This window comes from Anolis carolinensis, chromosome 1 (assembly GCF_035594765.1).
Source record: "Anolis carolinensis isolate JA03-04 chromosome 1, rAnoCar3.1.pri, whole genome shotgun sequence".
Taxonomy (NCBI): domain Eukaryota; kingdom Metazoa; phylum Chordata; class Lepidosauria; order Squamata; family Dactyloidae; genus Anolis; species Anolis carolinensis.
In genome coordinates this window covers 281,505,902-281,530,209 of record NC_085841.1, presented here as the reverse complement: position 1 = coordinate 281,530,209, position 24,308 = coordinate 281,505,902, and the positions used below count along the sequence as shown (strand labels likewise).

At 37.9% G+C, this 24,308-nt stretch overlaps 1 protein-coding gene and 1 long non-coding RNA gene across 4 annotated transcripts in view; one reads left to right on the top strand and one right to left on the bottom strand.

Annotated features, from left to right (window-relative positions):
• LOC107982745 (uncharacterized) overlaps window positions 1-8,966 on the top strand; it is a 159,480-nt gene extending 150,514 nt beyond the window's left edge. For all 3 annotated transcript variants that reach the window (XR_010006166.1, XR_010006157.1, XR_010006173.1), the window contains one exon: window positions 6,198-8,966. This is a non-coding gene — a long non-coding RNA (uncharacterized LOC107982745). The remainder of the gene's footprint in view (window positions 1-6,197) is intronic.
• A 7,603-nt stretch (window positions 8,967-16,569) lies between these two features.
• dcdc1 (doublecortin domain containing 1) overlaps window positions 16,570-24,308 on the bottom strand; it is a 366,393-nt gene continuing 358,654 nt past the window's right edge. The window contains exons 40-41 of the mRNA XM_062979386.1: window positions 23,557-23,619; window positions 16,570-20,725 (exon numbers count right to left, since the gene is read on the bottom strand). Of these exons, the coding sequence (XP_062835456.1) occupies window positions 23,557-23,619 (63 nt within the window). The 3' untranslated portion in view covers window positions 16,570-20,725. The remainder of the gene's footprint in view (window positions 20,726-23,556; window positions 23,620-24,308) is intronic.

The window sequence follows — 24,308 nt, the reverse complement described above, 5'->3', positions numbered from 1 at the left end:
CTTGGTACAGTGAAGAGCATTAGGAAAACAGGGAGACCACGTAGTAGGTGGATAGATTAAATCAATGAAGTCATGATCTTGCGACTGAAAAACCTGAGCAGGGCTATTTCATCTCTCAGATCACCCCACAAAAGCTTAACACTGCTAGCATCATGGCAACAGGCCAAACTTAATTATTTAACCAGCCATTTTAGAATATCACAATGATTTCTGTCATTTCCTTTTTAAAAATATACTTTTGCTTTGTTTTTATTATGGACTTTAAAATGATTTTCATTGCATTATATTACGATTGATTTTGGTTCCTGCATGTGTGTGATTGCATGTTTGACTTCTGGGTGTCTTAGGACAAAAGTTGGATAAAAAATATTTTTTCTTAAACAAGCAGACAATAATCTAAGAAGTTGTCTCCTACATGAAGGCATTGTTCCAACGTGATTCTTCCATTCTTTGATTCCTGAGCTATAGTGGGATTGGTGAAAGAAAGGATTTTAATCCTATTACAAACTGGGTCTTTGATAGGACTTTATTCTTTGAGGGGTCAGTACTTCCAGGCACCACCCATTTTAGCTTCTGTTCACGTTCTTTACCTAACCCAGCAACTAAAATTACCTTCAGCCATATGTCACTATAAAGATTGCCTAGTCTAAATAGTATTTGTCTTCTGTTGATGAAGGAACTTGTGAGTTTCAAATAGGATGGAAATGTTTCCAAGTTTCCAGGAGATTTTGTGTGTTTCAGAACAAACGATCAAACTTTTATTGCTTTTCCTGCTTCCAGCAAGCCTAGGGACTGCTCTGGGTGAAATCTAATCCATCATGTAACCTAATAAGCATTATTGCAAGCCTGCAGACCTTTCCTCTTCATTATATCTCAAGACAACAGCATACAGGCAGACTTAAAGACCCAGCCCCTGCACAACCCTTTGGCTGTCTGATATTTGCAACAACTTGCCTGATCAAGACATCTGGGCTGCATCTAGACTGGCCCAATTATTATTATTATTATTATTATTATTATTATTATTATTATTATTATGACACAGCAAACAAGATAGATATGCTGGATTTTGTTTCACAAAATCAGAAGTCGGACACTTCCCAAGTGTCTAGGACTGTGTGATGTATTTTCGGATGATGTGCGCAGATCCTAGTAGGGCGGCCTTTTGCAGTTGGCAGATCGTGATTTTGATTATTATTATCATCATCATCATCATCATCTGCATTTCTATACCACTTTTCTCACCCCTGGGGGGACTCAAAGCAGTTTACAACATAATAAATGGCAAATTCAATGCCACACACACACACACACACACACACACACACATATGTGTGTGTGTGTGTATATATATATACATATATATCATATCTAAATCAAGAACATACAACTGTAGATTAAAACGATTAAAACTATAAAAATATCAAACATAGACATATGCATAAAACATGTAATTACAGCAATTAACATAGATCCTTTCTTTTTCCTCACCACCATCCCCCATCTCCCTCTCCATAGAGTTTCAACCCCTCTTTATATACGTTCCCTGCTGCCTGCTCCCCCAGGGAGCAAGATGGTGGAGGCCCTCTATGGCTGAGGCCCCCACAGATGTGGTCCTTTTATGTCCCAGCCTCTGGAGGCAGGCAGGTGTTCTTCCTGGGCCTTGCTTCACAGAGTTACTGAGTCACAGGGCCAGGGCCTCAGTTCTGCAAAGAGTGAGTTCCAGGAGCTGAGACAGAAGCAACAAAGAAAACAAAGGCTGGCTCTTTCCTCAAAGCCCCTGGTGATGGTACCTTCACTCCCTTGATGGTCTTCTATTAATGTGCTCTGGAGCTGCCCCAATGCAACACAAAAGCATCCCGGTAGAACATTGGATATCCATATGCTAAAATGGCCAAGCCGACAGTACGGTGGTGCCACTGCCATTACTGTTTTGCTGGTCTCTTGTTGGTGATTTGGCTTCTGCTGGGCACCGTGTTGTGACCTCATCAGAAACTATTTTGGCAGCAATCCTCTGCAAGGTCAGTCTGTTGGCTGCATGGATAGTTGATTGGTCCAGATTCAGTCCAATCCAATTGTCCACACTCCCAAAACATAAAGATCATTTTGTTCTAGGTTAACAGCTAGGAGCAGCATTTTTGGTGTTAATCCAGGATTACATAATGTACAATCTTCCAGCAGTTGCAAGTTGATTTGACCCTTGAAGAAGACACTGACACAAACTCTAAAAAAGCTTGCATAGAAATTTTCATTAGCCTACAATATTTTATTTTTGCATAGATTTGGGTATTTGCAGAAGATGTGCCTAGGAGCTTGATGCTACAAGACTGCTATAAGAAGTGCAGATCACTTCTTAGGTCCCTATATACTGTATATAAGTTCCTCTATACCAGTTTTTCTCTTGATATGTGGGAACTTCAATGTTCATGTAGAGCAGTTGAAATTCATTGTAATATAGAACTTGGTATAGAATGAACTAGAAGCCAATAGATTAGCTTCCCAGTGTAAAAACATAATAGAAGAATGAATACAGATTTCTGGATCTGCAGCTCTGAATGTACTGCTGTGGAGCCAGGCATCCCCCATTCTGTATCTTTACATTCCATTTTCCCAAAGTGCAGTATCTTGCATTTGTCCCTGTTGAACTTCATTTTGTTAGTTTCGGCCCATCTCTCTAGTCTGTTAAGATCGTTTTGAATTCTGCTCTTGTCATCTGGAGTGTTAGCTATCCCTCCCAGTTCGGTGTCGTCTGCAAACTTGTGAAGCTGAGATAATGACTGTGACAATGATGAGGATGATGATGACTCTGCTATAGTTTAATCTAAGAATAAAAACTATGGTCCAAGTCAGTACAGTTTTCTAGGCTGATTCACCTTTTACAGTAGTTCTACCTGTCTCTAAGGTAGTGTTTAAGAGATAAAATGGATAAAAGACCAATAAATGGGCCCTACAATAAATTAAGCCTGAATTCTCAGTAGAAAAAGCAATTATACTTTGTACATTTCATAAGACAACATGACTCATTGGGAAAAAATAATAATGCCCAGTGAAAAGAAGACCATACTACAGGTGGAATGATACAATTATGGAAATGAGACCTGAGTAGGGCTATTGATGATCAGAGCTTTTTGGAACCTCTTATCCACAGGAGCACCATAAGTCAGAACCAATTTAGCAGTAATGAATAGTAACATGATATGTAAAAAGGGAGAGTTGCATCTTTTGTTCTTAATATCTGGTTTTAGCGAGCCACTGCTGGTTTGAAGACCTTGGCATCCATTCACAGTATTCGGAGATTAGCAGAGGTGATTGCTGCATAAAATGTGAATAAGTCTCAGAACTAATCCAAAAATCCCAGTAGTCTCCAAAGAAAGTTTAATATATATGCAGAAAACTGACCAACATTCTCTGCTTGTTAACTGCCAGACTAAATGTGGATGCCTAAGAGCCATTTTCTTCCCTCTGCTGAATTTTTCTAATATACTTTGACATCCTTCAAAATCGTGATATTGCTAACAGAAATGTATTCATGGAATACTGAAATTATTCAGTTTAAATGAAAAAATCTTAAACTAATAGTGATCAATAGGATTTGAAGTAGTCAAATAAGTGATTGTCTTGGATATTAGGTACTTTCTACAACTTATGGAGGATAGGCTATTTTGGCATACAAGACACATAGTGAGCAGGGCAGGGGGTTGGGGTTGGGCTATAGCCAAGGGGGAGGGTTAGGGGTCCAAACTCCCGTGGAATTTTTCAGGTTTGAAAAAAACCTGGTTTATTCATGAATTTTAACAGATTAACCAAATCTTCATGACTGTCCACTGAAGTTTATCTGTCTTGAATATCAACTGAAGGTTATCAATGGAGCCTGATTTCTAAATTATTTTGCATAATGGAACTACTCTTCATGATTCTCTAAAAAAAGTTTCAACCCCCCCCCCCCCCCATTTTTTTTCTGGCTATGGTCCTTGTTGGGGTCATCCTTCTCCAGTATAATGCTGAACTAGTTGCTACGCCACTATCCTACCACTATATCCAATTTGAATTGTGCGTGTGTGTGCCTTCAAATTATTTGTCGATTTATGGTGACCTCATGCATTTAATAATGTTTTCTTAGGCAAGGAATACTCAGAGGAGGTCTGCCATTTTCTTCCTCTGAAATATAGTGTACAGTACCACATATTCATTGGTATTTTATCAGTCAGGCATGAACCAGGGCTGACTCTTCTTAGCTCCAAGATCAGATGGGATCTGGTGTCTTTAGGATATTTAGTTTAGTTAGGACTAATCAATAGAATTTGCTGCTTATGTACTTTTTGCTGTGGACAAACAACAGGGGAGGGTCCACAAATGTTTGTCCTACTTGTAAGCTTCTACAAACATCTGGTTAGGCATTACAGTTGCAGAGAAAAAACAAAGCTGTGGTCCATGACCTTTTGTTCTGATCCAGCAGGACTCTTCTAATGCTATTTGCTTCAAAGCCAAATCAGTTCATTGGGACAACTTCCATTTGCACATTAGAAACATTGATAAGGCCAATGATTTGAACACAGCAACAATATACATAGTGAGAAGAAAAGTATCCGCCCCATTCATAGCCCCAGGGAACTCTCTAATTCACAGAAGAGATTTCACAGAACCATTTTATTTATTGTGGCAAACTAGCACCACTGAGGCACACTCTAATGGGGAAAAGGGTAGCCTAAAGGCTGAGAGCTTGGAACAAGAATGGCAAGAGAAACCTTGTGATCTCCAACAGTATCGAAAGCCACAAAAAGATCAGAATTAAAATTGATGGAGTGCCAGGATCCACCTACTGTCAAACATAGGTCAGTCAAAAATCCTCATTAAAGCTGTCTCACTGCAATGGCTTGATTGAAATTTTTCAAACAAGGTATTATTATCGTGGAGGTAAGGGCTATGATTGCCCTGCCACAACCTGCTCCTTCTTCCTCTTCTTTTGCAGACGCTTTGGTATGGAAGGTGGATTTGAAGCAGAGAGGAAATCTGAGAAATTGCTCTGAGGGCAGCAAAAGGCAGCTTAATCAACTGCTCTTCGAATCTATAGCAAAGAAACTCTCTCCAATGCCAAAGAGGTGTTAATGATAGAGATTATAAAAGGGAGCTGTTGAAGTACATCTTCCAAGCTTCCCATAAAAGCCTAACTGGCAAAAGATCAAGAAAACATGTTGCAGATAAAAGGACATATCTCTATTAGCAGAAGATGTGGTGAGTTTAAAATACATACCGGTAGCGAAATGAAAGTCTGTAGTTCAGAATTACAATTACATGGTCCTGCTGAAAATCAGCTTCTTTATAAGAAATATTTGCTGTTGTTAAATGATTTGACTTCATTCCTTTAAATCCCCCCTTTTTCAGGAACCATGCCACCCAAATTTAAGGGCTAAGTGCATATATGTGATATATTCTGTAGTTTAGGAGCATTGCAAAAAGAAGTATCTCGCACCTCTTAATGTAACACCTTTTAGCTTAGTTGTGCAACAGCAATGGTTAGCATATGGTCTCACCTGTTTTTTTCAATTAGAGACTGAACAAGTAGCCATGTCAACATAGTTCCATAGTTTAGTAACCAATTCATTGGTTTATCTTTCTCAAGCAGATGCTTAACGCAGAGTAAACCCAACTCCCCTGCCCGCTAATCCTGTGAGTTAATAACCTAGACCAATTTCTACACCTTAAAGGATTTCTAGGAAAAGAGGCTTTTGGCAATACTGAGATTTTGGAACTTGAGAGTTGAAAAAAAGGCAACCATGGATGTGGAAGATGAAGATATTATATTTTTATGTTTATCCACCTAATAGTACCAGATCATTTCCTAAATTAAAGTAGCTGTGCTATTTTTTTAAACAAGGTATAGGCAATCCCATTTTTGTGTGAGAATATCTGAGTGTTTTGTGAAAATGTATTATCTTACTATTGAACGCAGACAATTTAATTTGCTTCCTATTTGCAGCATCTCATTTAGAAATATCTGTAAACTGGAATGGAATTTCTAGCCTATTTCTGGACAGATGGAGAAGTAGGTTATGGGCATTTGCATTGATGGCTAAATCAACAGACCAATATAAATTCTCAATAAAATACAAATGAAGGAAAATATGGAAACTTTACATAGTGCATAAATAGTTTGGTTATGCAATATGTCAATAATTCAGGTAACATTCATTTTCTAGGTCACCCACCAACCGTCTGCAAATCGAGATGAGAAACTCCCCCCTGGGCACACAGAAGACTGGGTGACTTCAAAGGTGCTGAACAGACTGTGGTCTGGCACCATGAGATGCAAAGCTAGCCTTAAGAAATGAGGCTACAAAGTGGAGTCCATGACATGTGAGTGTGGAGAAGAGCAAACCACAGACCACTTACTATAATGGAACATGAGTCCTGCCACATGCACAATTCACAGCAACACCAGGGGCACTCCAAGTGGCCAGCTTCTGGTCAAAGGAAATTTAGTATAATGGCAATTTTTTACGTTGTTTGTGGTTTTTCTATACATTATAACTGTATTCTCAATTTGTTTCTGACACAATAAATTAATAACCCAACAACCTGTAGAATAATGTGCTCTCTTTTTTAATATTGCCATTGCAATAAACTGTGTCTTTTGGCAATGTTAATCCTATATTTTGGTCATAGATATATTTGTCAATGTGGTTCTTTGCTTTTGCTGCATTTGATTTTATCTTGTTATTACCTGTACTTGTTACCTAATTTTTGATTGATTTACAAGGCTTTTATGTCAGAGATTGAACAGTATAACTTGAAACACACAAACAAAATATTTTTACTATCACAATTCTCTCAAAAGGTGAAGAGCTTAGATTAGCATGGGGCATTGATGTGTTATCAAAAATTAAATCACAAAATTATGAATTGTTATCTGTGGCTCCATTGAGATATGCAGCGAGCATGCATTGGATTTTTCCTTGCCAGCTAATAACCTTTCATACATTTTCCTTGGAATGTTGTAAAATGTTTCCTACCACACCTTAGGACCTTTAATAATGGCTTTATGATTATCATAATCCCCTCATAATACCCTGGAAAAAAATCTCAAGACACATAATGGATTTTCTCATGAAGAGACACAAATGTTTCCCACCTTTATCTGATTTTATCTAAAACTTTATCCTGGGAACATTGCTTCAACTATAACATCTACCGAGACCTCCTCTGTGTATCCTACATTGTGTGTAACTGTGCGTTAGACACCTGTTGTCCATTGGCTGACAACTCCTTTGTCTAGCTGGCATTGGACCATCAGGAGCTATCAACCAACCATCAAACCAAATTCTACCCAGAGGCACCCAGTTTCTGGGAAGGACTCACAAACAGATATCCACAAATAACAATTTATTAAATTTCCCACCTCACCTCTGATTGGCTCAGGGACAGAAGTGGACTCGTACCTCCTCCAGTGGGGCTGCAGATCCTAGCCAGCATCATCCAGGACAAACAACAAACTGGCACAGCAATTTTTCAACTGTTCTGTACTGCTTCTTCTTTCTATCAAATGTACTATAAATAAACCCATGCATTCACAATTATGGGTATGTCAGTTCTTTGGAGTGCTGTCCCTGCTGACATCTTCTTTAGTAATTGACATTAAAGCCTCTGATTTTGCCTTCAACCCATCTGTGTCTCCAAACACATGGTTCTTGCAAAAGCTGAAATCATATAACAAATGCAAACATCAACCACCTGTTTATCCAGCTCCTGCCTCCAGAAATTGGACTGCTAAGGAACATGGAATGAGAGCTCAAGTGAAAACTACTCTGGCCTATCTTCTTCCACCCCAAGGCCCATTAAGAGCATCCTCAAGTAGAATCAAAGGCATGCAGGCCTGCTCCCACACCTGATCTGAACTCAGACCCAAACCTCTAAAGTCATAACAAATGAAATAAATTACAGAGTTATTACATAAAATTAACTTGTATACAAAGCCAAGAGAAAAAGGTGGGGTGAAACCTAAAATCCAAATGAAGAGTGTAGGCAACGGGAGTGGATTTAAGTGTGTCCATCACACCAAACAAAAGTCCTCTGCAGCTTACATCTGCCCATATTTGCCTTCTGAAAAATACTGGTTTCACCTTTCCTAGGAAGCCCACAAACTTTACAGACCTTCGGGAATACAGTCACAACCACAGCTTAGCACTTGCCCATGGGATCCCCAATTATGGCTGGAGGCCTGAGCACAATGAGATACACAAACAAACACATACACACACATGGAAAAGAATAGGTCTGGGCATGGAGTGGTTATACAGAGAGCAGCAACTGATTCTTTTGTAGAGAGTAGCAACTGCCAACCTAGACACATGCAAAGCTCGAGAAAGAAACAGTTCATTTGGTCCATATCTGGGTCCTGATGGAGGAAGATATAATGTTTTATGCTGGTTCTTTCACAACAGGAGATAAGAAATAAAATGCCAAAGATGTCATATTTTGACAACTCTCCTTTGCCCATAACACTAGGGGTATAATTACTTATGTGAATACATCTACATTTCTACAATGGAAGGTAATTGAATAAAATGCCAACAGTCAAGATAAGGCTGAAGGAAGACACATTTGTATTTCCACAGGATTCACATAGCTCTGAAAGATATTCATATTTTGATGGGCAAAATCGGCAAGCTGTAGGTTCTGACTAATCTTATGCCATAGTTTATGTAAGCAGAGCACATCTTCATCTCTATAAATTGCACACTGAAGTACAAAGATACTGTTCATGTGTAAGGTCACTCACAACATTTTTCTTCAGGGAGCAAAGTACATCAATAATATTTCTCTAAATCTTTTTTTTCCTACTATAAAGAGGGGGAAATAACAACTCTTCTTCTAAAGGCCACATTCTACTTATGGAAACTTTTAGGCATTTGCCCACAAAAGTTTGTTTTGTCTATCTATCTATCTATCTATCTATCTATCTATCTATCTATCTATCTATCTATCTATCTATCTAAATAAATAAATTTAATTTGAAAATTCCAAAGGAGTGTACAATAATTACAAAACATACAATATACACAACATGCCTTGAACCCCATCTTGGGAGAAAAGGCAAGATAAAAATCTTTTTATTTATTTATATCTAACTTTCTCTTTAATGGTAGTTATTCTTCTAGAATTAAGGCACTTTTTACACTGCACAACTGTTGCACTTTGGTACTATTTTAACTACCATGATTAAATCCTATGGGATCCTGGGTTTTGTAGTATAGTGAAGAACTAGAGCTCTCTGGTAAAAAAATCTGATTATTTCACAAAACTACAGATTCCATAATTCCACAAAATGCAGCCATTGTCATTAAAATGGTATCAAACTGTGTAATTTGAAAGTGGTCTAATTGATAGTATTAAGAAAAATTGGTGGTTTTATTCTACTCATTGTACCATCTCCCCTTATGCCTAGTTCATTATTAAAAACATAATTAGAAGAAAAATATAGGAAAAGGAATGGTCTGGAAAACATTCTGAAAACAAGTGATAGGCTACAGTCTTCATTCTTTTATCTTTTTTGGAAAAGGATATGATATAACAAGAAGCACAGGTATTTGTACAGGCTTCACGTGACAGGCAGATCAGTTTGGGTACAATCTACCATTTTAAACTCCATCAATTACAATAGCATAGCTAAGCAAGCATATATCTCTCCCCCCTCCCTGTTGAAATTAAATGGATTAGCTAAGATATACTTGTGTTCTGTATTTGGAAATGTAATTATGGAAAAACATTAATGTTATTATGTGCCTTTAAGCCAATAAGGTTCATAAGGTTTCTTGGTAGTGTCTGTTCACAGATCAGGTTTGCTTCCTTTGAGGCTGAGACAGTAGGATTTTCCCGAAGCCACCCCATCACCAAGTGGGGATTTGGATCTTGGTCGCCAAGACTTCTGGCCCAACATTCACACCCCTGCCTGGACCATATTGGCTCTTTGCTGCAATAATAATTCCACACCACTCAAGGCAATTTTAGTAGACACAGTATTTTGTAACATGTATGATTCTGAAATTTTGATTAAAATAATACCTTAATTTCACCTTTCCCAACCTGCCCATGTTTTTGGATTAAAGCTCCCAGAGCCCAGCGCTCGTATAGTTGACCTTCACAGGCCTAAATCCAATTGGAGCAGTTAATGGGAACTAGGCATATCAACATGTATGCATGTTCTATAGATTAAGTTGATCTATTCTAGTTGAAATTAATGGGGTGATTTCAGCCGTTAGATCCAAATCCAAGTTTTCCACCTGAAAAATTATTGCAGTGCTGATCCTCTCACAATGTTAGGTACCACGCCTGTGTTAAGATGGGTCCAGCAGATCTTAAGGGCAATGTTAAATTATTTCTCTTCCATAGCCTGTTCTGTCTTAACACTATTCACATGTGGCATTAATAGTGTGAGAGGCACTTTTATTCATCCTCTGGGAAGGTGCCTTGAGGGCTACATCTGTAATTTACAGTACTGTCTCTGATACTCTTTGGTTCCTTGTTGGAGATCTGTGCTGGTGACAGATGGTGACTGGTTTGCCGCAAATGATGGTGAAACCTATAGTAGCAGCAGAAAGCATGGACTGTTAATAATAGTTAGCAGTGATAGAACTGCTCCAAGCTCAGAGTATTGAGAAAGGCCCTCTCCTACTGGCAGAACAAAGAAGAAGCTACATTGTTAATCCATCTCCGAGATGGATTATCTCCTACAAATCAAACAATACCCCTCTGAGTGGCCCATATTAATTTCGGGTTGCAGGGGAACAGATGGCTGTGTTGTGCAATGGTACAAGAAGTCATTAAATAAAAATCTTCACCTGATGTTTAAAATGTCCCTTATACCGGCGTTGCAGCTGTTGAATATTGGACGAGAAGAGAATCCTCTGGGGCAGGAGAGGGATGAATCTTTGGTCAGAGGCTGTTTTTATCCCTCTCCATTCAATATTAAATCTCTCAGTGGGAGTGTGGGACAGAAATAAGTGGGTCACTTGGCGTAGCTGGGAAAATAAATCTCATTGTACATGTTGTGACTTGGTGCAAGCACCGCAACTCTGTTTCAACTCAAAGGCATTTTGTTGAAGCTCAGCAACACATAAGCACATTTGAGTTTATTCCTGCTTTTACTTCAAAATAATTAAAATCCCAAATGGAAGGCTATAGCATTTTTATATACTGAGACTTTGCAAATTGCTATGAAGGGAAAAGCCAGGGGGAAAGCTTTTTGAAATAAAGGTAGTGACCTATTTCACTTATGTGAAGCAACCAGAATTAAATTTATTTCAGCTTTAAAACACAGCAACCATTTGAACAATTTAACACAGGCTTTTTCCTGCTATTAATAGAGGCCATTAATAAGTAACATTTACAGCTACATGTCATCTCTCACAGCCTTTGCAATGTGCAAAATCTAGTGCAGCTTTGAACTGTAACAGACCTCACCGAAAATATGCAGCCCATGCCCCTTGACTGATGCACATATCAATAGAATATATGAAGCTCATTAGTTATGGGGATTTATGATAGCACTATGATCAGGGGCATTTATTTACATAGCTAATTGTGATTTTAATAATTGCTGTATTTCTACACGTGAAAGGAAAATGTAAAAAAGTGAACTCCCTTCCCTTAGCTGGCCTGTCTGCCTACCTTCTTCACCTCTTTCCCCTTTCTTCTTTCACCTGTTTCTTTCAGGCACCTGTCTCTCAATCCTGCTACATCTTCTTGATTTGTCGGCCTCTCCAGGGTGTATTTGTCTTCCTGTTAATATTCTAATGATTCCTCAATTCCTACCGCCTCTGTGAGATTTATTCCAGACAAACTCATCCTGAAGAGTTAAAATATTTGTGAACATACCACAACAGCATAATAGATCAATGAACTGCCAATGTGAGTATAGTTGATAGCATTTGAGAACCTCAATACAGTAACTAAATGTATGTAAAATGAATTGTGGTATGACCCCTCCTCCCCCACTCCGTTTCAGCGGGGGATACATACCCAGATTTTGTGTGAATATGTGAAACCACAGATAATACCTTATTTAAAAGAAAAGCTCCCCCCCCCCCATCCACCCCATCACACTGGTCATATTTTGTTGGGCATGGGTAAGAGAAATCATGGATATTGGTCCTGTGAATACAGGGGTCATACTGTATGAAGCATAAATAATCATTATAACATGCATAGAAAATGTGCTTGTTAGCAGAACTTTTGCACATTTTTCAATCAGATTCATATATTTCGCCTTACATGAAGAAATATATGAATCTATTTTGGGGGGCTAAACACTCTCTGCTTGGCACCAATATCACACTCCATTTTGCTGTTACTGTTCCCTTCTCCTTGGAGCTCTTATGTGGCCATGACAAGTTCTCAGATCCAAGGTAAAGTGGACAGTTTCCTGTGCCATGGCAGTTTTAACTTTATTTATACATTAATTTAAAATATTTCTATACCATTCAATGGGAGGTACAATGTAGGCAATAAATTCTGTATAGTCTCTCCGCCTTCTCTTGATTGCTTCAGCTTCTCTTAGGTCCTTGCCATCTTTGTTTTTGATGCCTATAAATAATAGGTATACAAATTAAATTTTGAATTAATCATTATTTATTTGGAAAGTAGTTTATTTTCTATTCTGATTCTTCATAACTACATTTTTATTTGTATATGGGCCATAAAATTGTACTTAATTAGGAATTAGTGAAGAACTGAAACTTCCAAATTGCTTATTATTGTTGTTGGGAATCATTACCGTTAATAAAGGCATTAGAGTTTATTGATGAGATAATACACCACCTAGTGGTGTGAATTGTATTTTAAACAACGATATTTTGAGATAGAATTCAGTTCCTTAAACGGCAAGGTTGGAAGAACAAAGTAATTGTATGGCTCTAAAATCATGTAAAGAGACTAGTATCATTAGCTTTGTACTTTTGTTGGCTTCAGAAGATATCTATTTGACAGCTGTTATTGTTGTTTAAAAAACAAAATATACTGAAGATATGATATTGTGGTTTGAATGTTGGATTGAAGACTAGAGTTCCAATCCTGGTTTAGACACGGAAATCCAGCAAATAGCATTGGGCAGGTCACATTCTCTCATTCTCGGAACAAGACAAGGTCAAAATTCCTTCTGAGCAAATGTTCCCAAGAAAACACCATGATGGGTTCACCTGAGATCTGCAATAAGTCAGAAATGACCTGAAGGCACAACAATAACAAACTGAAAACTTAGCAGACAAACTGATATTTATTTTATACACTGGTTTTCTACCAAAAAGGTGGCAATAGTAACTAACAATCATAAAGTACAGATTCCAGAAAAATCTTGATTGTCTGAGGATGTTAATAGAAAAGCTTAACAGTGAATAAATTGAAAACATAAAATCGTAATAGAAAACAGCTAGTATTAAATACTCCCTTCTACAGCCTACCAGCTTACAATTCAATGAAAGGTTCTCTGTTTATAGGAGGACAATAGAGAGGGGCCAACTTATCCTCCCTCCATGAAGAATTACAATTTGGCATGGCCGCTGTGGAAAGCTACAGGTATGTCCTCTCTTTTTTATTATAGAATGCTATTTCAATGATATATTGATGTGGTATTGTACTGTAATTTCGAAAAGGGAGAGACAGAGGAGGAGGAGGAAAAGGAAAAGAAGATTCTTTTTTAATATATGTGTGAAGTAGGAATGAAAAGTTGTGGTGACAGTAGACATTGTCAGAAAGTTTTTTAGAACCACAAAAATGTTGTTAGGATATTTTACTCAGATGAAGTTTTTACTCAGCTGGTGGCTAAAGACAAAATGTGAAACTGCTCCATACAGGCAGCATTACCATTTCTGAGGTGCAGGTTCAAGCACATAGTGGCTCTTTGAAAGTGTTGCAAAAGGATGTCAGACTTAAAGCTTAGGACTCACCATAATGGTTTATACCAGTGACCCTTTTGTACTACAGAGCTTTAGTACTATGATTCCACTTTGACTAATGTAGCTATGGAATCAAGGGATTTGTAGTCTATTAAGCTACTAGAGCTCCCAGGCCGGATATAGTAAATATTTCTCCTTAAACTGCAGATGCCAAGATGCCATAGGCAGTTAAAATGGAATTATAGTGTCATAACTGTGCAATGTGAAAAGCAGGGGTCCTCAAACTTTTAAAGCAGAGGGCCGTTTCACAATCCTTCAGACTGTGGAGGGGCCGAATTATCATTTGGGGGGGAAAAAACGGACAAATTCCTATGCACACTGCACATGTCTTATTTGTAGTGCAAAACAACAACAATGAAAGAACAATACAATATTTAAAAATGAAAACAATTGTAACCAGCATAAACCTATCAGGATTTCAATGGGAAATGTGGGCCTGCTTCTGGCCAATGAGATAGTCAAGTGAATTAGGATTGTTGTTGTTGTGTGCCTTCAAGTCGTTTCAGACTTTGGGCGAGCCTAAGTCTAAAATTATTTATTTATTCATTTACTACATTTATTTATTACATTTATATCCCGCCCTTCTCACCCTGAAGGGGACTCAGAGCAGCTGTATGTACATACAATATGTATTATATTATTAGCATAGCACAATATTAGCATTATATATTACTATATTGAACGATACCACTATACTTTAATATTATATGTAATATATAACATATAATTAATATTATTATATGGTATTAGTATTATATTGTATAACATTATAATATTATTATCAATATTATATGTAAATACAATATATTATTAAAATGATATAAAAATATTATATTATAAAACTGAGGGCGGGGGCCAGGTAAATGACCTTGGAGGGCCGCATCCGGCCCCCGGGCCTTAGTTTGGGGACCCCTGGTGAAAAGGTTCCAAGTGAGATATTTGTCTATTAAATCCTATATTGGCAACAGTGATAGTTTCTCTCCAGAATTTCAGCGGGAGATTTTTCTTATCACCTGTTACTTTTTCCCTTTTCAGTAGTTGTATCAATAAACTTTATGCATTTGAAGCATGTGTTCATTTTATTTTCTTGTGCAATTAAAATTGTTTTATTTTGTAACAAAAATAAACAGAAAGGTACAGAATAGAACAAAGGAATGCAACATCAGTAAAAGAACTCATAGATCATAATCTTTCTATTTCAGGGATATATTTGTAAAAGAACTAGAGCTTAAGAGCCCTCACTGTTTGCTTCCTGAACTGTTGGTGTCTCATGAAACTTGGGGCCCTGTTTTAAATGTTGGATTTCTTGCTTGCTGTACCTGCAGAGCAGGTTTTTACATAATTATAGTTGCCCTAACCGTATTATTCTACTGATATTTAAATGGTGGCTTTAGAAACCTCCAGTTGCATGTTGTACATGGATGCCTGCTGCATATAATTCCTTAAGGAGATATTTATGCAGAGCTCCAGGATCCTTGGGTACAAAATGATGATGTAGAGTTTTATGAGTTACCAGTGGATTGATGTGAATTAAATCCGAAATATAATTAACAGGTGACCCCCAGTTCCCCACCCACTCCATTTTGCAGTATAAAAGGAATTTTGTAAGACTGACTTGGATGTTATAGTTAATACCAGTCAAGTACTGATGACAATGGCTTGTACTTGTCTAATATGAGTGGATACCTTTTACATTTGTATTGTCTGAGGACGTTAATAGAATTCTTGGAGAGATGAGAGTCCTTGTGTATATGCTAGACCAGTGGTTCTCAACCTGTAGGTCCCCAGATGTTTTGGCCTTCAACTCCCAGAAATCCTAACAGCTGGTAAACTGGCTGGGATTTCTGGGAGTTGTAGGCCAAAACACCTGGGGACTCACAGGTTGAGAACCACTGTTTTAGCATAATAGAATGCATACTTTATTCCTGTGTGGCATTTTCAAAACATTCAGGGCTCTTGCACAATAACTGATATATTGACCAAAGGTCAGAAGACAGTAAATTCAGTAAAATATTGTTTGAGTGCATCTTACATCACCCATAGTGGATGTACTGTTGAAATAACCATACACATCTATTCAGCGTATAATATCAGTTAATTAAACTAGCAGAAGAATTTTCTTTTTTCTGGAAATATTATTGAGAGCTAAAGAATTTCCTCCTTTCTGGGAAAAAGTGTGTTGATAGGGGACCAGTAAATCCTTTGGTTAATTAAGGGGAAAAAGACAAACACTAATTTGTCAGTACAGGTGCATTAAGTTTGATAATGTTTTAAAAATTTATAGAAGCAGTTACTTCAAGGTCCAATGTGAGTTATGAAGCCTAATTTTCATTTCATAGCCATGTGATAAAATTTTATCCATGTTATAAAAATGGCCTTTGCTTAAAATGACCGGAAATCTGAACTACCTGGCCATGCAATAAAAAACACATTCTTCTGTAGCAAAGTGTCAGACAAGCCACGTTTAGCTGAAAATTGATCGATATGTCGTCCTTTTGCACTTGAGTGCATTCACTTTTTTCATCGTAGGATAATAGTTTTTTTTAATGGATTTTCCATTAATATTGGTCTTCAGTGTTAGTAAGAAAAGGCAGATGTATAAAAAAGACAGGAACCACAAAGAAAAGGTTTAGCAATCTTTAATGATACGGTGGAACCTACCAGCAAGTGTCATGTTGTTCTGTTAAAACAAAACAAAAAAGGGGTGACAAGTTAAATGTTGTGGATGCTCCAGCAGCTAAGTGCAAAAGGAATGTAAACACAATTGAAATGGACTGCTTGTGGGAGATTCTTCCTTTATTCTGGGAAAATTCATGGATGTAGCTGACTAACAGTAAATGAAAATGTAGCGATGCTTTGTGGTGTTTCAACAGCCACATTTTTCAAAACATTTTGTTGGCTTGCAAACAGCTTAATTTGGGCAGTCTCCTGGCACTCACTGCCCACGTTTAATATTTCAGAGTTCTTCTTTTTGACATTGTCTCCAGCTACACGAAATAAAAATTTACAGAAGAATAAAAGCAGGTAGCTATTTTTACATGCTGACTGTAAAACCCGAGCGACACTTAACTATGTTCAGGTTATGTGCCAAATATATGGCCCGGAACAGCCTGCAAGCTGACTGACTTCCCCTCTCCCTGCCAACACTGAATGGTTATATTAGGTGCTTACGGGCCTTTTGAAGCATTACTTTAAAAGCAGGAGTTAAGCTAAGACCTTGTGGACAAGGAAGTTATTGGCCTCATCGTTTAATTAAGAAAGATACGACTGATTATTGAAAGCCCAATACACTCGCAGACATACATAAAAATTGTGAGGCAGTTTGCTTTAATTTTCACTTGAGGAAATAAACAGAATCACACTGTGAGTATTTTATTACTATGTTACACTTTGGGGCATATCATCAAGGAACTCAATGCAAATAGCTTGAGTGCAGTGAGGCTACTGGTAATTCTCTAGTTCATACAGAGTTGCTACTGACGTCTGAATAAAACTGGTATTTATCAGCACAGAAGTGGAAAATGTCTACTCTAAAGGCACAAGATCTGTTTGATTGTGGGAGCTAAGCACGGTGAGGCCTGGTAAGTACTTGGATGGGAGACCACTAGTGAAAAATAGCTTGCTTGAGAATACCCTATGAAATTCTCAGCTATTCTTGCTGTCAAATTCACCTCCATTGGTGTAGTTCCCAGTCAACTTTATGCCCTGAGGCTTTAGCATATATTGCTAAGGTCATAAGGATGGGGCAGGGCCTAATGACCTCTGCTTCAGCTGTGGCCCTCCTAAAGGCACCTGAAGAGACATTTATTAGTCACAAAAAATGTTGTTTCCAGCATAGAAGCTACATATCCTCACAATTGTCCAAATCTGGCTAGTACCAATTTCTTTTCTTTCCACTTTTACCCAGCATACTTCAATTGCTGTAAACTGACTTCAAGTGCAAGAGTAGTTTGTTCTCAGTTAACTCAATGGGGAGGGGGGAGTACAAGAGAGGGTAGAGTTGTGCCCTTTACAAAAGGCTCAGGCAAAAGTAAGCTGCTGCAGTCGCTCTTCACTTATCACCTTAGCCATTTCATCACCACTCTAATGTTGCTTGTCCCCAGGCCTCATTTTTATCTGAGAAGTGTTGGAGGATAGGAGACTGCAGTCAGATTGGTGATGCTTGGCGCTCAAGATAACAGCCATTTCCAGGACCTCATGTATCTGAGTGCATATGAACATGAAGAACCGTTGTCCAGGCCTCTTCTCAAAAGTGAATCTTGCACATTCTCTCTCTGGGATAATTTAACAAGCTCGATGAGTAAGTCCTATTCCAAACCATAACCACAGAAGGCACAGAAGCCATTGAGCCTTGGTGTGTACTAGCAGTATTTTCAAGCATCTGGTGGTAGAGTCTCTCTCTTGCTTTCAGCTATAGTTGAAGGTATCCTTTACTCCTATTACTAAAAAGTTAAAGATTCTGAAAGGAATTACACAATGTTCTCTTGAAGGAATTTTCATTTTGAAGGACTTACCCCAACATTTTTGTATGGCATACTGATCCTAGCAACTCTTGCTGACTCCTAGTACCACCATTATGTGAATAACACAGGCGTGTGTGTGTGTGTGTGTGAGAGAGAGAGTTATGAAACTTAAGCATCCCAGAAAAAATTAAAAACCGTATTTCTGCTTCTCAAAAATCTTAGGAGCTCATTAACTTTTTTTGCATGGCTTGCAAATTCACATGACAGCATTAGAATGATACATGTAAACCGGATCCTCTCTGTCGTTCTCTACCCCACATGTCTTCTGTAATAAATCTAACCCATGCCTCTACGGTTTTCTGGAAACATACCTGATCACTTAGGCAGCTGTGGATCCCAATGCCCATTTCTATGCATATTCTAGAGCAGGGGTCCCCAAACTAAGGCCCGGGGGCCGGATGCGGCCCTCCGAGGTCATTTACCTGGCCCCCGCCCTCAGTTTTATAATATAATATATTGTATCTACATATAATATTGATAATAATATTATAATGTAATACAATATAATACTAATAATAATACCATATAATAATATTAATTATATATTCTATATTACATATAATATTACTAATAATATTACAGTATAGTGGTATAGTTCAATATGGTAATATATAATGCTAATATTGTGCTATGCTAATAATATAATATATTGTATGTACATATAATTTGTAAGACACTCTGAGTCCCCTTTGGGGTGAGAAGGGTGTGATACAAATGTAGTAAATAAATGCAGTAAATAAATAATAAATAAATTTTAGATTTGGGCTCACCCAAAGTCTGAAATGACTTGAAGGCACACAACAACAACAACAACAACAACAACAACAACAACAACCCTAATTAACTTGACTATCTCATTGGCCAGGAGCAGGACCACACTTCCCATTGAAATCCTGATAAATGTATGTTGGTTAAAATTGTTTTTATTTTTAAATATTGCATTGTTCTTTCGTTGTTGTTCTTGTTGTTGTTCTTGTTGTTTTTGCACTACAAATAAGACATATGCAGTGTGCATCGGAATTTGTTTGTATTTTTTTCAATTGATAATCCGGCCCCTCAACAGTCTGAAGGATTGTGGACCGGCCCTCAGCTTAAAAAGTTTGAGGACCCCTGTTCTAGAGAGACTCATGATCAAAGTGATTCAAGGATACTGATTGGTCAGTTTTCATTTCCACCTTATGCAGTCTTGCTCGTCCTAGCTATGATATGTCTTTGCATGTGAAAGAAATTCTTCATCTTCAAATGGACTTGGAATAAACAAGAAGCATACCTAATGGCCCTCTTCTTCTGAAAGCTTCATTGGTGATTTATTCTTAAATTTCAGATAAGCCTAGTTAGCAAAAGTTTGGTGTTATAGAAATGAATAGGCTACTCAAACCTACACCGTCTACACTCAACAGTTCCTCCATACTATCCTAGTTTAAGGCAAAGCTCTTTCATCTCCACTGAAAAACGATGGCTTGTATTTGCTCTGAAAACTGAGGTTTCAAAGCAAAATCATGGAAAGTTTCATCTGAACCACGCAAACGTGCCAAATGAGTGAGGCAGACCAATAGAACACTGTTGTTTATTTTTTTTTATGGCACAGAGATAGAAATGGCTGTCAAATGATAATTGTTTCAAGAAGGTGGACTCTTCCACCAACTCCTGAGAGTTCAAAAAGTGATAATTTTGGCAAAAACATATTCATGATTTAAAATCAGAATAGCAAAATAGTAGCAAGGATAAGAAAATTGTATGTTCCAGTTGCTGAATTGCTGGAGAAAAGTATTCATTCATTCAAGCTTCATGGAAAAACATTGATTTAAAACAGAAAAGAGCAAATAGAGCTCTTTTCCATAGAGCAAATATTCTTATCAGTGTATTCTTTTTAGCAGTGTGTTGCATATCCTTTCTCTCCTTCTCAGAGCTTTGTTTAACATACTACTGAATCTATTGAGTATGCAGAACGCCTGAAGACAGTTTCATGAACTAAATGCTAGCCAATTAGAACAAGGAGCTTAGCCATTTTAACACTCAGAGGGAGGCTTGCTGTTATTTAACCTTAATAACAAAACCCTGCAATTTCCCAAAGAACCATATCTATTTTGTTTCAATTGTGCAGAAAAACGATGCAGCGTTTACACAAGGAGAATATGCTTCTGAAGTGTTACATTGTTAGCATGTTAAGACTCAAAGTGATCTGGAAACTCTGCAATTGTAGACATCTTCATTTCAGGGTTGCGAGATGAATCCAAGGACTTCTGTGGTAGAAAACTGAAAGGAAGAATATAAAAGTGAAATGTATATTCTACCATTTTTCCTTAAGTTTCTTCTATGCAAGCCATGATGTTAAAAATGCTTCAAATATCCCAATATTTATGGCTTCAACTCCAGTATTTCATACTAATATCTGAATTTGGTATCTAAAAGTTGGCATTGTGTTTAACATAGTCTTTCATAGATCCAAACATATATTTACTTAGCCACACTAGCAAATTTCCTAGTGGCATATTTGACTAATAAATTTTATTTGGCAGATAGATGCCTACTTCACCTGCTGTATGATATGTTGTTTCAGTTGGCAAATATTCATACACATGCCTGGATAAGAAATAAAGGAGGGAATTGAAATGTGCAAACGCTGATGTTTATCTCAATAGCTATTTAATAAACAGGATCTGGAAAGTACCATGAGCACCCAAGTTACAGATATCCAAGTTACAAGAAACAAGCATTTAATCAATACATGTTAGATATTTAGTTATAGTTAGTAAAGGTAAAGGTTTCCCCTGACGCTAAGTCCAGTCATGTCTGACTCTTGTTATAGTTAGTTATAGTTATTCAACCATAATTAATGCATGGTATCTTACTATGTTAGTCAGTGGCTCAAAAAGGGCAAACTATTAGAAAAGAGCTGTATCAGCAGTAATAAATGAAAGCCAGAAGCATGTGGTTGAGGTCTGTCTTGTTGTCTTCCTTGTTGCTTTCCAGAAACATCTGGATAGCTACTAATAGAAACAGAACTAGATGGCTCTTTGCTCTGATCTAGAAAGGATTACATCTTCTTATTAAATACAGTCTTTGAGAGTATTTGATAGACAACATGCAGCAGCAATTGGCATTTTATAGCTGGCATGCAGCCATAGTTAGTATTCAGCAGTATTTGCTATTTGGTATGCAGCTGTGATCACTATATGACAGCCAAAATGTGGTAGACATCAGCATTTGACAGTATGTGACAGCTGTCATTCCATTTCTCTGATACCATTTGCAGCTGTTGCTCAAATAAAACACAATGGTTTTATGTGTTGTTTTCCACATAGCAGCTTGGAAAGTTGAGAATGGGTATAAAAATGGGTATAAGGACACGCTGCAGCTGTCCTTAACTGAACCATGGTACATCTCAGAGCATCTTTTCCAGTCTGTGTGTAGAGTTGCCAGTAATATCCCTGGGAGAAAGAGTTGATGGGATCAATACAGCTTGTTTTAATGAATTTAAATATGACAAGCTTTACATTAAACTATGCAGTGCATAATAAATGTTGTGCTTTCCCCCCATCTCTTTATGAAAAACACTTGTGTTTGGGGATCTATATAGGCAAACTCTTGGATAAAACTTAAGAAAAAAGACGCACCTCTTCCACTCTTATCTGCTCACTCAAAATACTGGTTGACTGTTGAGATGTGGCTCCAATTTTTTTTCTGTGGTCCTCAAACATTTTCCAGACTTCCTGTGCTATCCCTTTCTTACCTTCTCCCAAAGTGAAAAGCCCCAAGGAGCAGAAATCTGCTTTTTAAATAGTTTTCAGCCCAATAATGAAAGCACATCCATCTTCAAAAGTGAATTATTGACGACTTCCATTTGGGGACTTGGTCAATTTGGCAGTCTGTGACCACATCAACACTGCCATATAAAATCTGGATTACCTGCTTTGAACTGGATTATATGGCAGTGTAGATCCAGCCTAAGATTTGTTGCTGCTCAGGAAATACATAGATTTGAACTTATTGGATGGAATAAATGTGATTAATGATTTAATAATAATAATAATAATAATAACTTTATTTTTATACCCCGCCTCTATCTCCCCGAAGGGGACTCAGGGCGGCTTACATGGGGCCAAGCCCGAATAAAAACAGTAGCAGTATAAAACACAGCAATAGACAACAACTTGCACAATAAAAAAAATAAAAAAAAAATAAAACATTAGCCAATAAAAAACAAGAACTAATAAAAACATGGATTAAAACTGAGAGATTGTAAAAGTAGACTGGGTAAGGTGCACCATATAAATATTGTAGACACGAGGTGACTGATAAAGTGCTGCAAATTCTGGAAGTGCAAATTGGGATGGGAATAGACCCTGTGTCTATATCGAGTTGACAAAGGTAAAAGGTGCAAACCGGTACAAGAATGGTCACAGATACAGGTTGCTTCTGGATGAGCAATCTTTATCTAAAGGCTTGAGTAAAGAGCCAGGTTTTCAAGCTCTTCAAGGGATAAGAAAATATATCTCAGGGTTCTATGAAAACATATTGCTGATTTAGTGACTTTAATTGAAAAATAATAAATATTTGGGTCCTAAAACCATATTAATAGTTTAGTTAACATTCACTGAAAAATATGATCTCTGGATCTTAAGAAAATTCATTTGTGACTTAATGTCCCAAAAATTATTTCAGGGGCCAGAGGATATAGCAGTTCTTCTCCAGTGAGAAGTGAGATCTTAGACTAGATACTAATACTGTTGCTGGGACCTGAAATCTTTGCTCCTTTGGCTGCTCCAACAATAGCATTAGCAAAAAGAAAGCTTCTGGGAGCATGAGAAGTATTGGATCTACTAGGGGAAGTACTGGATATATTAGATCCGAACCACTCCCATTATTTCAACATGCTCCAGCAATGCAGAGAATATTTCAGTTCTGAAATGGAGACACAGTGAAGGTGAAATAATGTTAATAGTTATGAAAAAGGAAGGAAAGAAATCCCTGCTATCCTTTCCTGCTGGCAGAGTTTGTTTCACTCCACCAGAATTCTCTTTTAGAGCTCCTAGGTCAAGACTATTTAAACTAACTTGGTATTTGATATTTCAGGAGTTACTTACTTAATCAGTGGCATCTGCGTGACTTTTGTAGGTAAGAGCAAGAAGAGAGCTATTCATGCTGACCTATAGATTAAAAATGTTATTAGCAATATTGTTTCATTTAATAAATGTTCATAGGCATCAAGAAGGTTTCAATCAGTCAAACAGTTTTATTACACATTATACAATAGATTTCCCTTTTAAAATATTTTCTCCCAGACTTGAGTTTATATATTTAGCTTGACTGGGAAATACATTTTGCAATGCATTTGTATGATTCTGGGAATGATATTTCTGGAGCTAGATCAGGTCACTTCACCAAGAATAGGAAGGTCCCTCCTCTGGCCAGGTAGAGATGCATCTTTGGAGCCCATCTCCCAATCCCAACAGGAACATCTGTCTCTCTTACACCTGTAGTATAAGGACTATACAGAGGCAGCTGAAGCTATAAGCCCAGTAAGCAACTGAAGGTGGCACAAAATTCGCTAGGGGTGCCATTGAGGGGCCGGGGCCTGGAGCACTCAGGGAGGGTTGCGAGGGCACCTCCCCGCATCCCAGTTCAAGGCTGAGGCTTGACCCTCAGTGCTTGGCTCGCAGCGCTCAGCCTCAGCCTGGAAGGGAAGGGGGGGAGCTGCCTAAATGACTGGAAGCCCCTGGCTGTCTATCATTCAGGCAGCTCTGCCCTCTTCCCTTCCCAGCTGAGTGCTCTGAGCCAAGCAGCAACAGCCAGGCCTCAGCATTGAATTGGGGTGTGTGTGTGGGGGGGGGGGGGT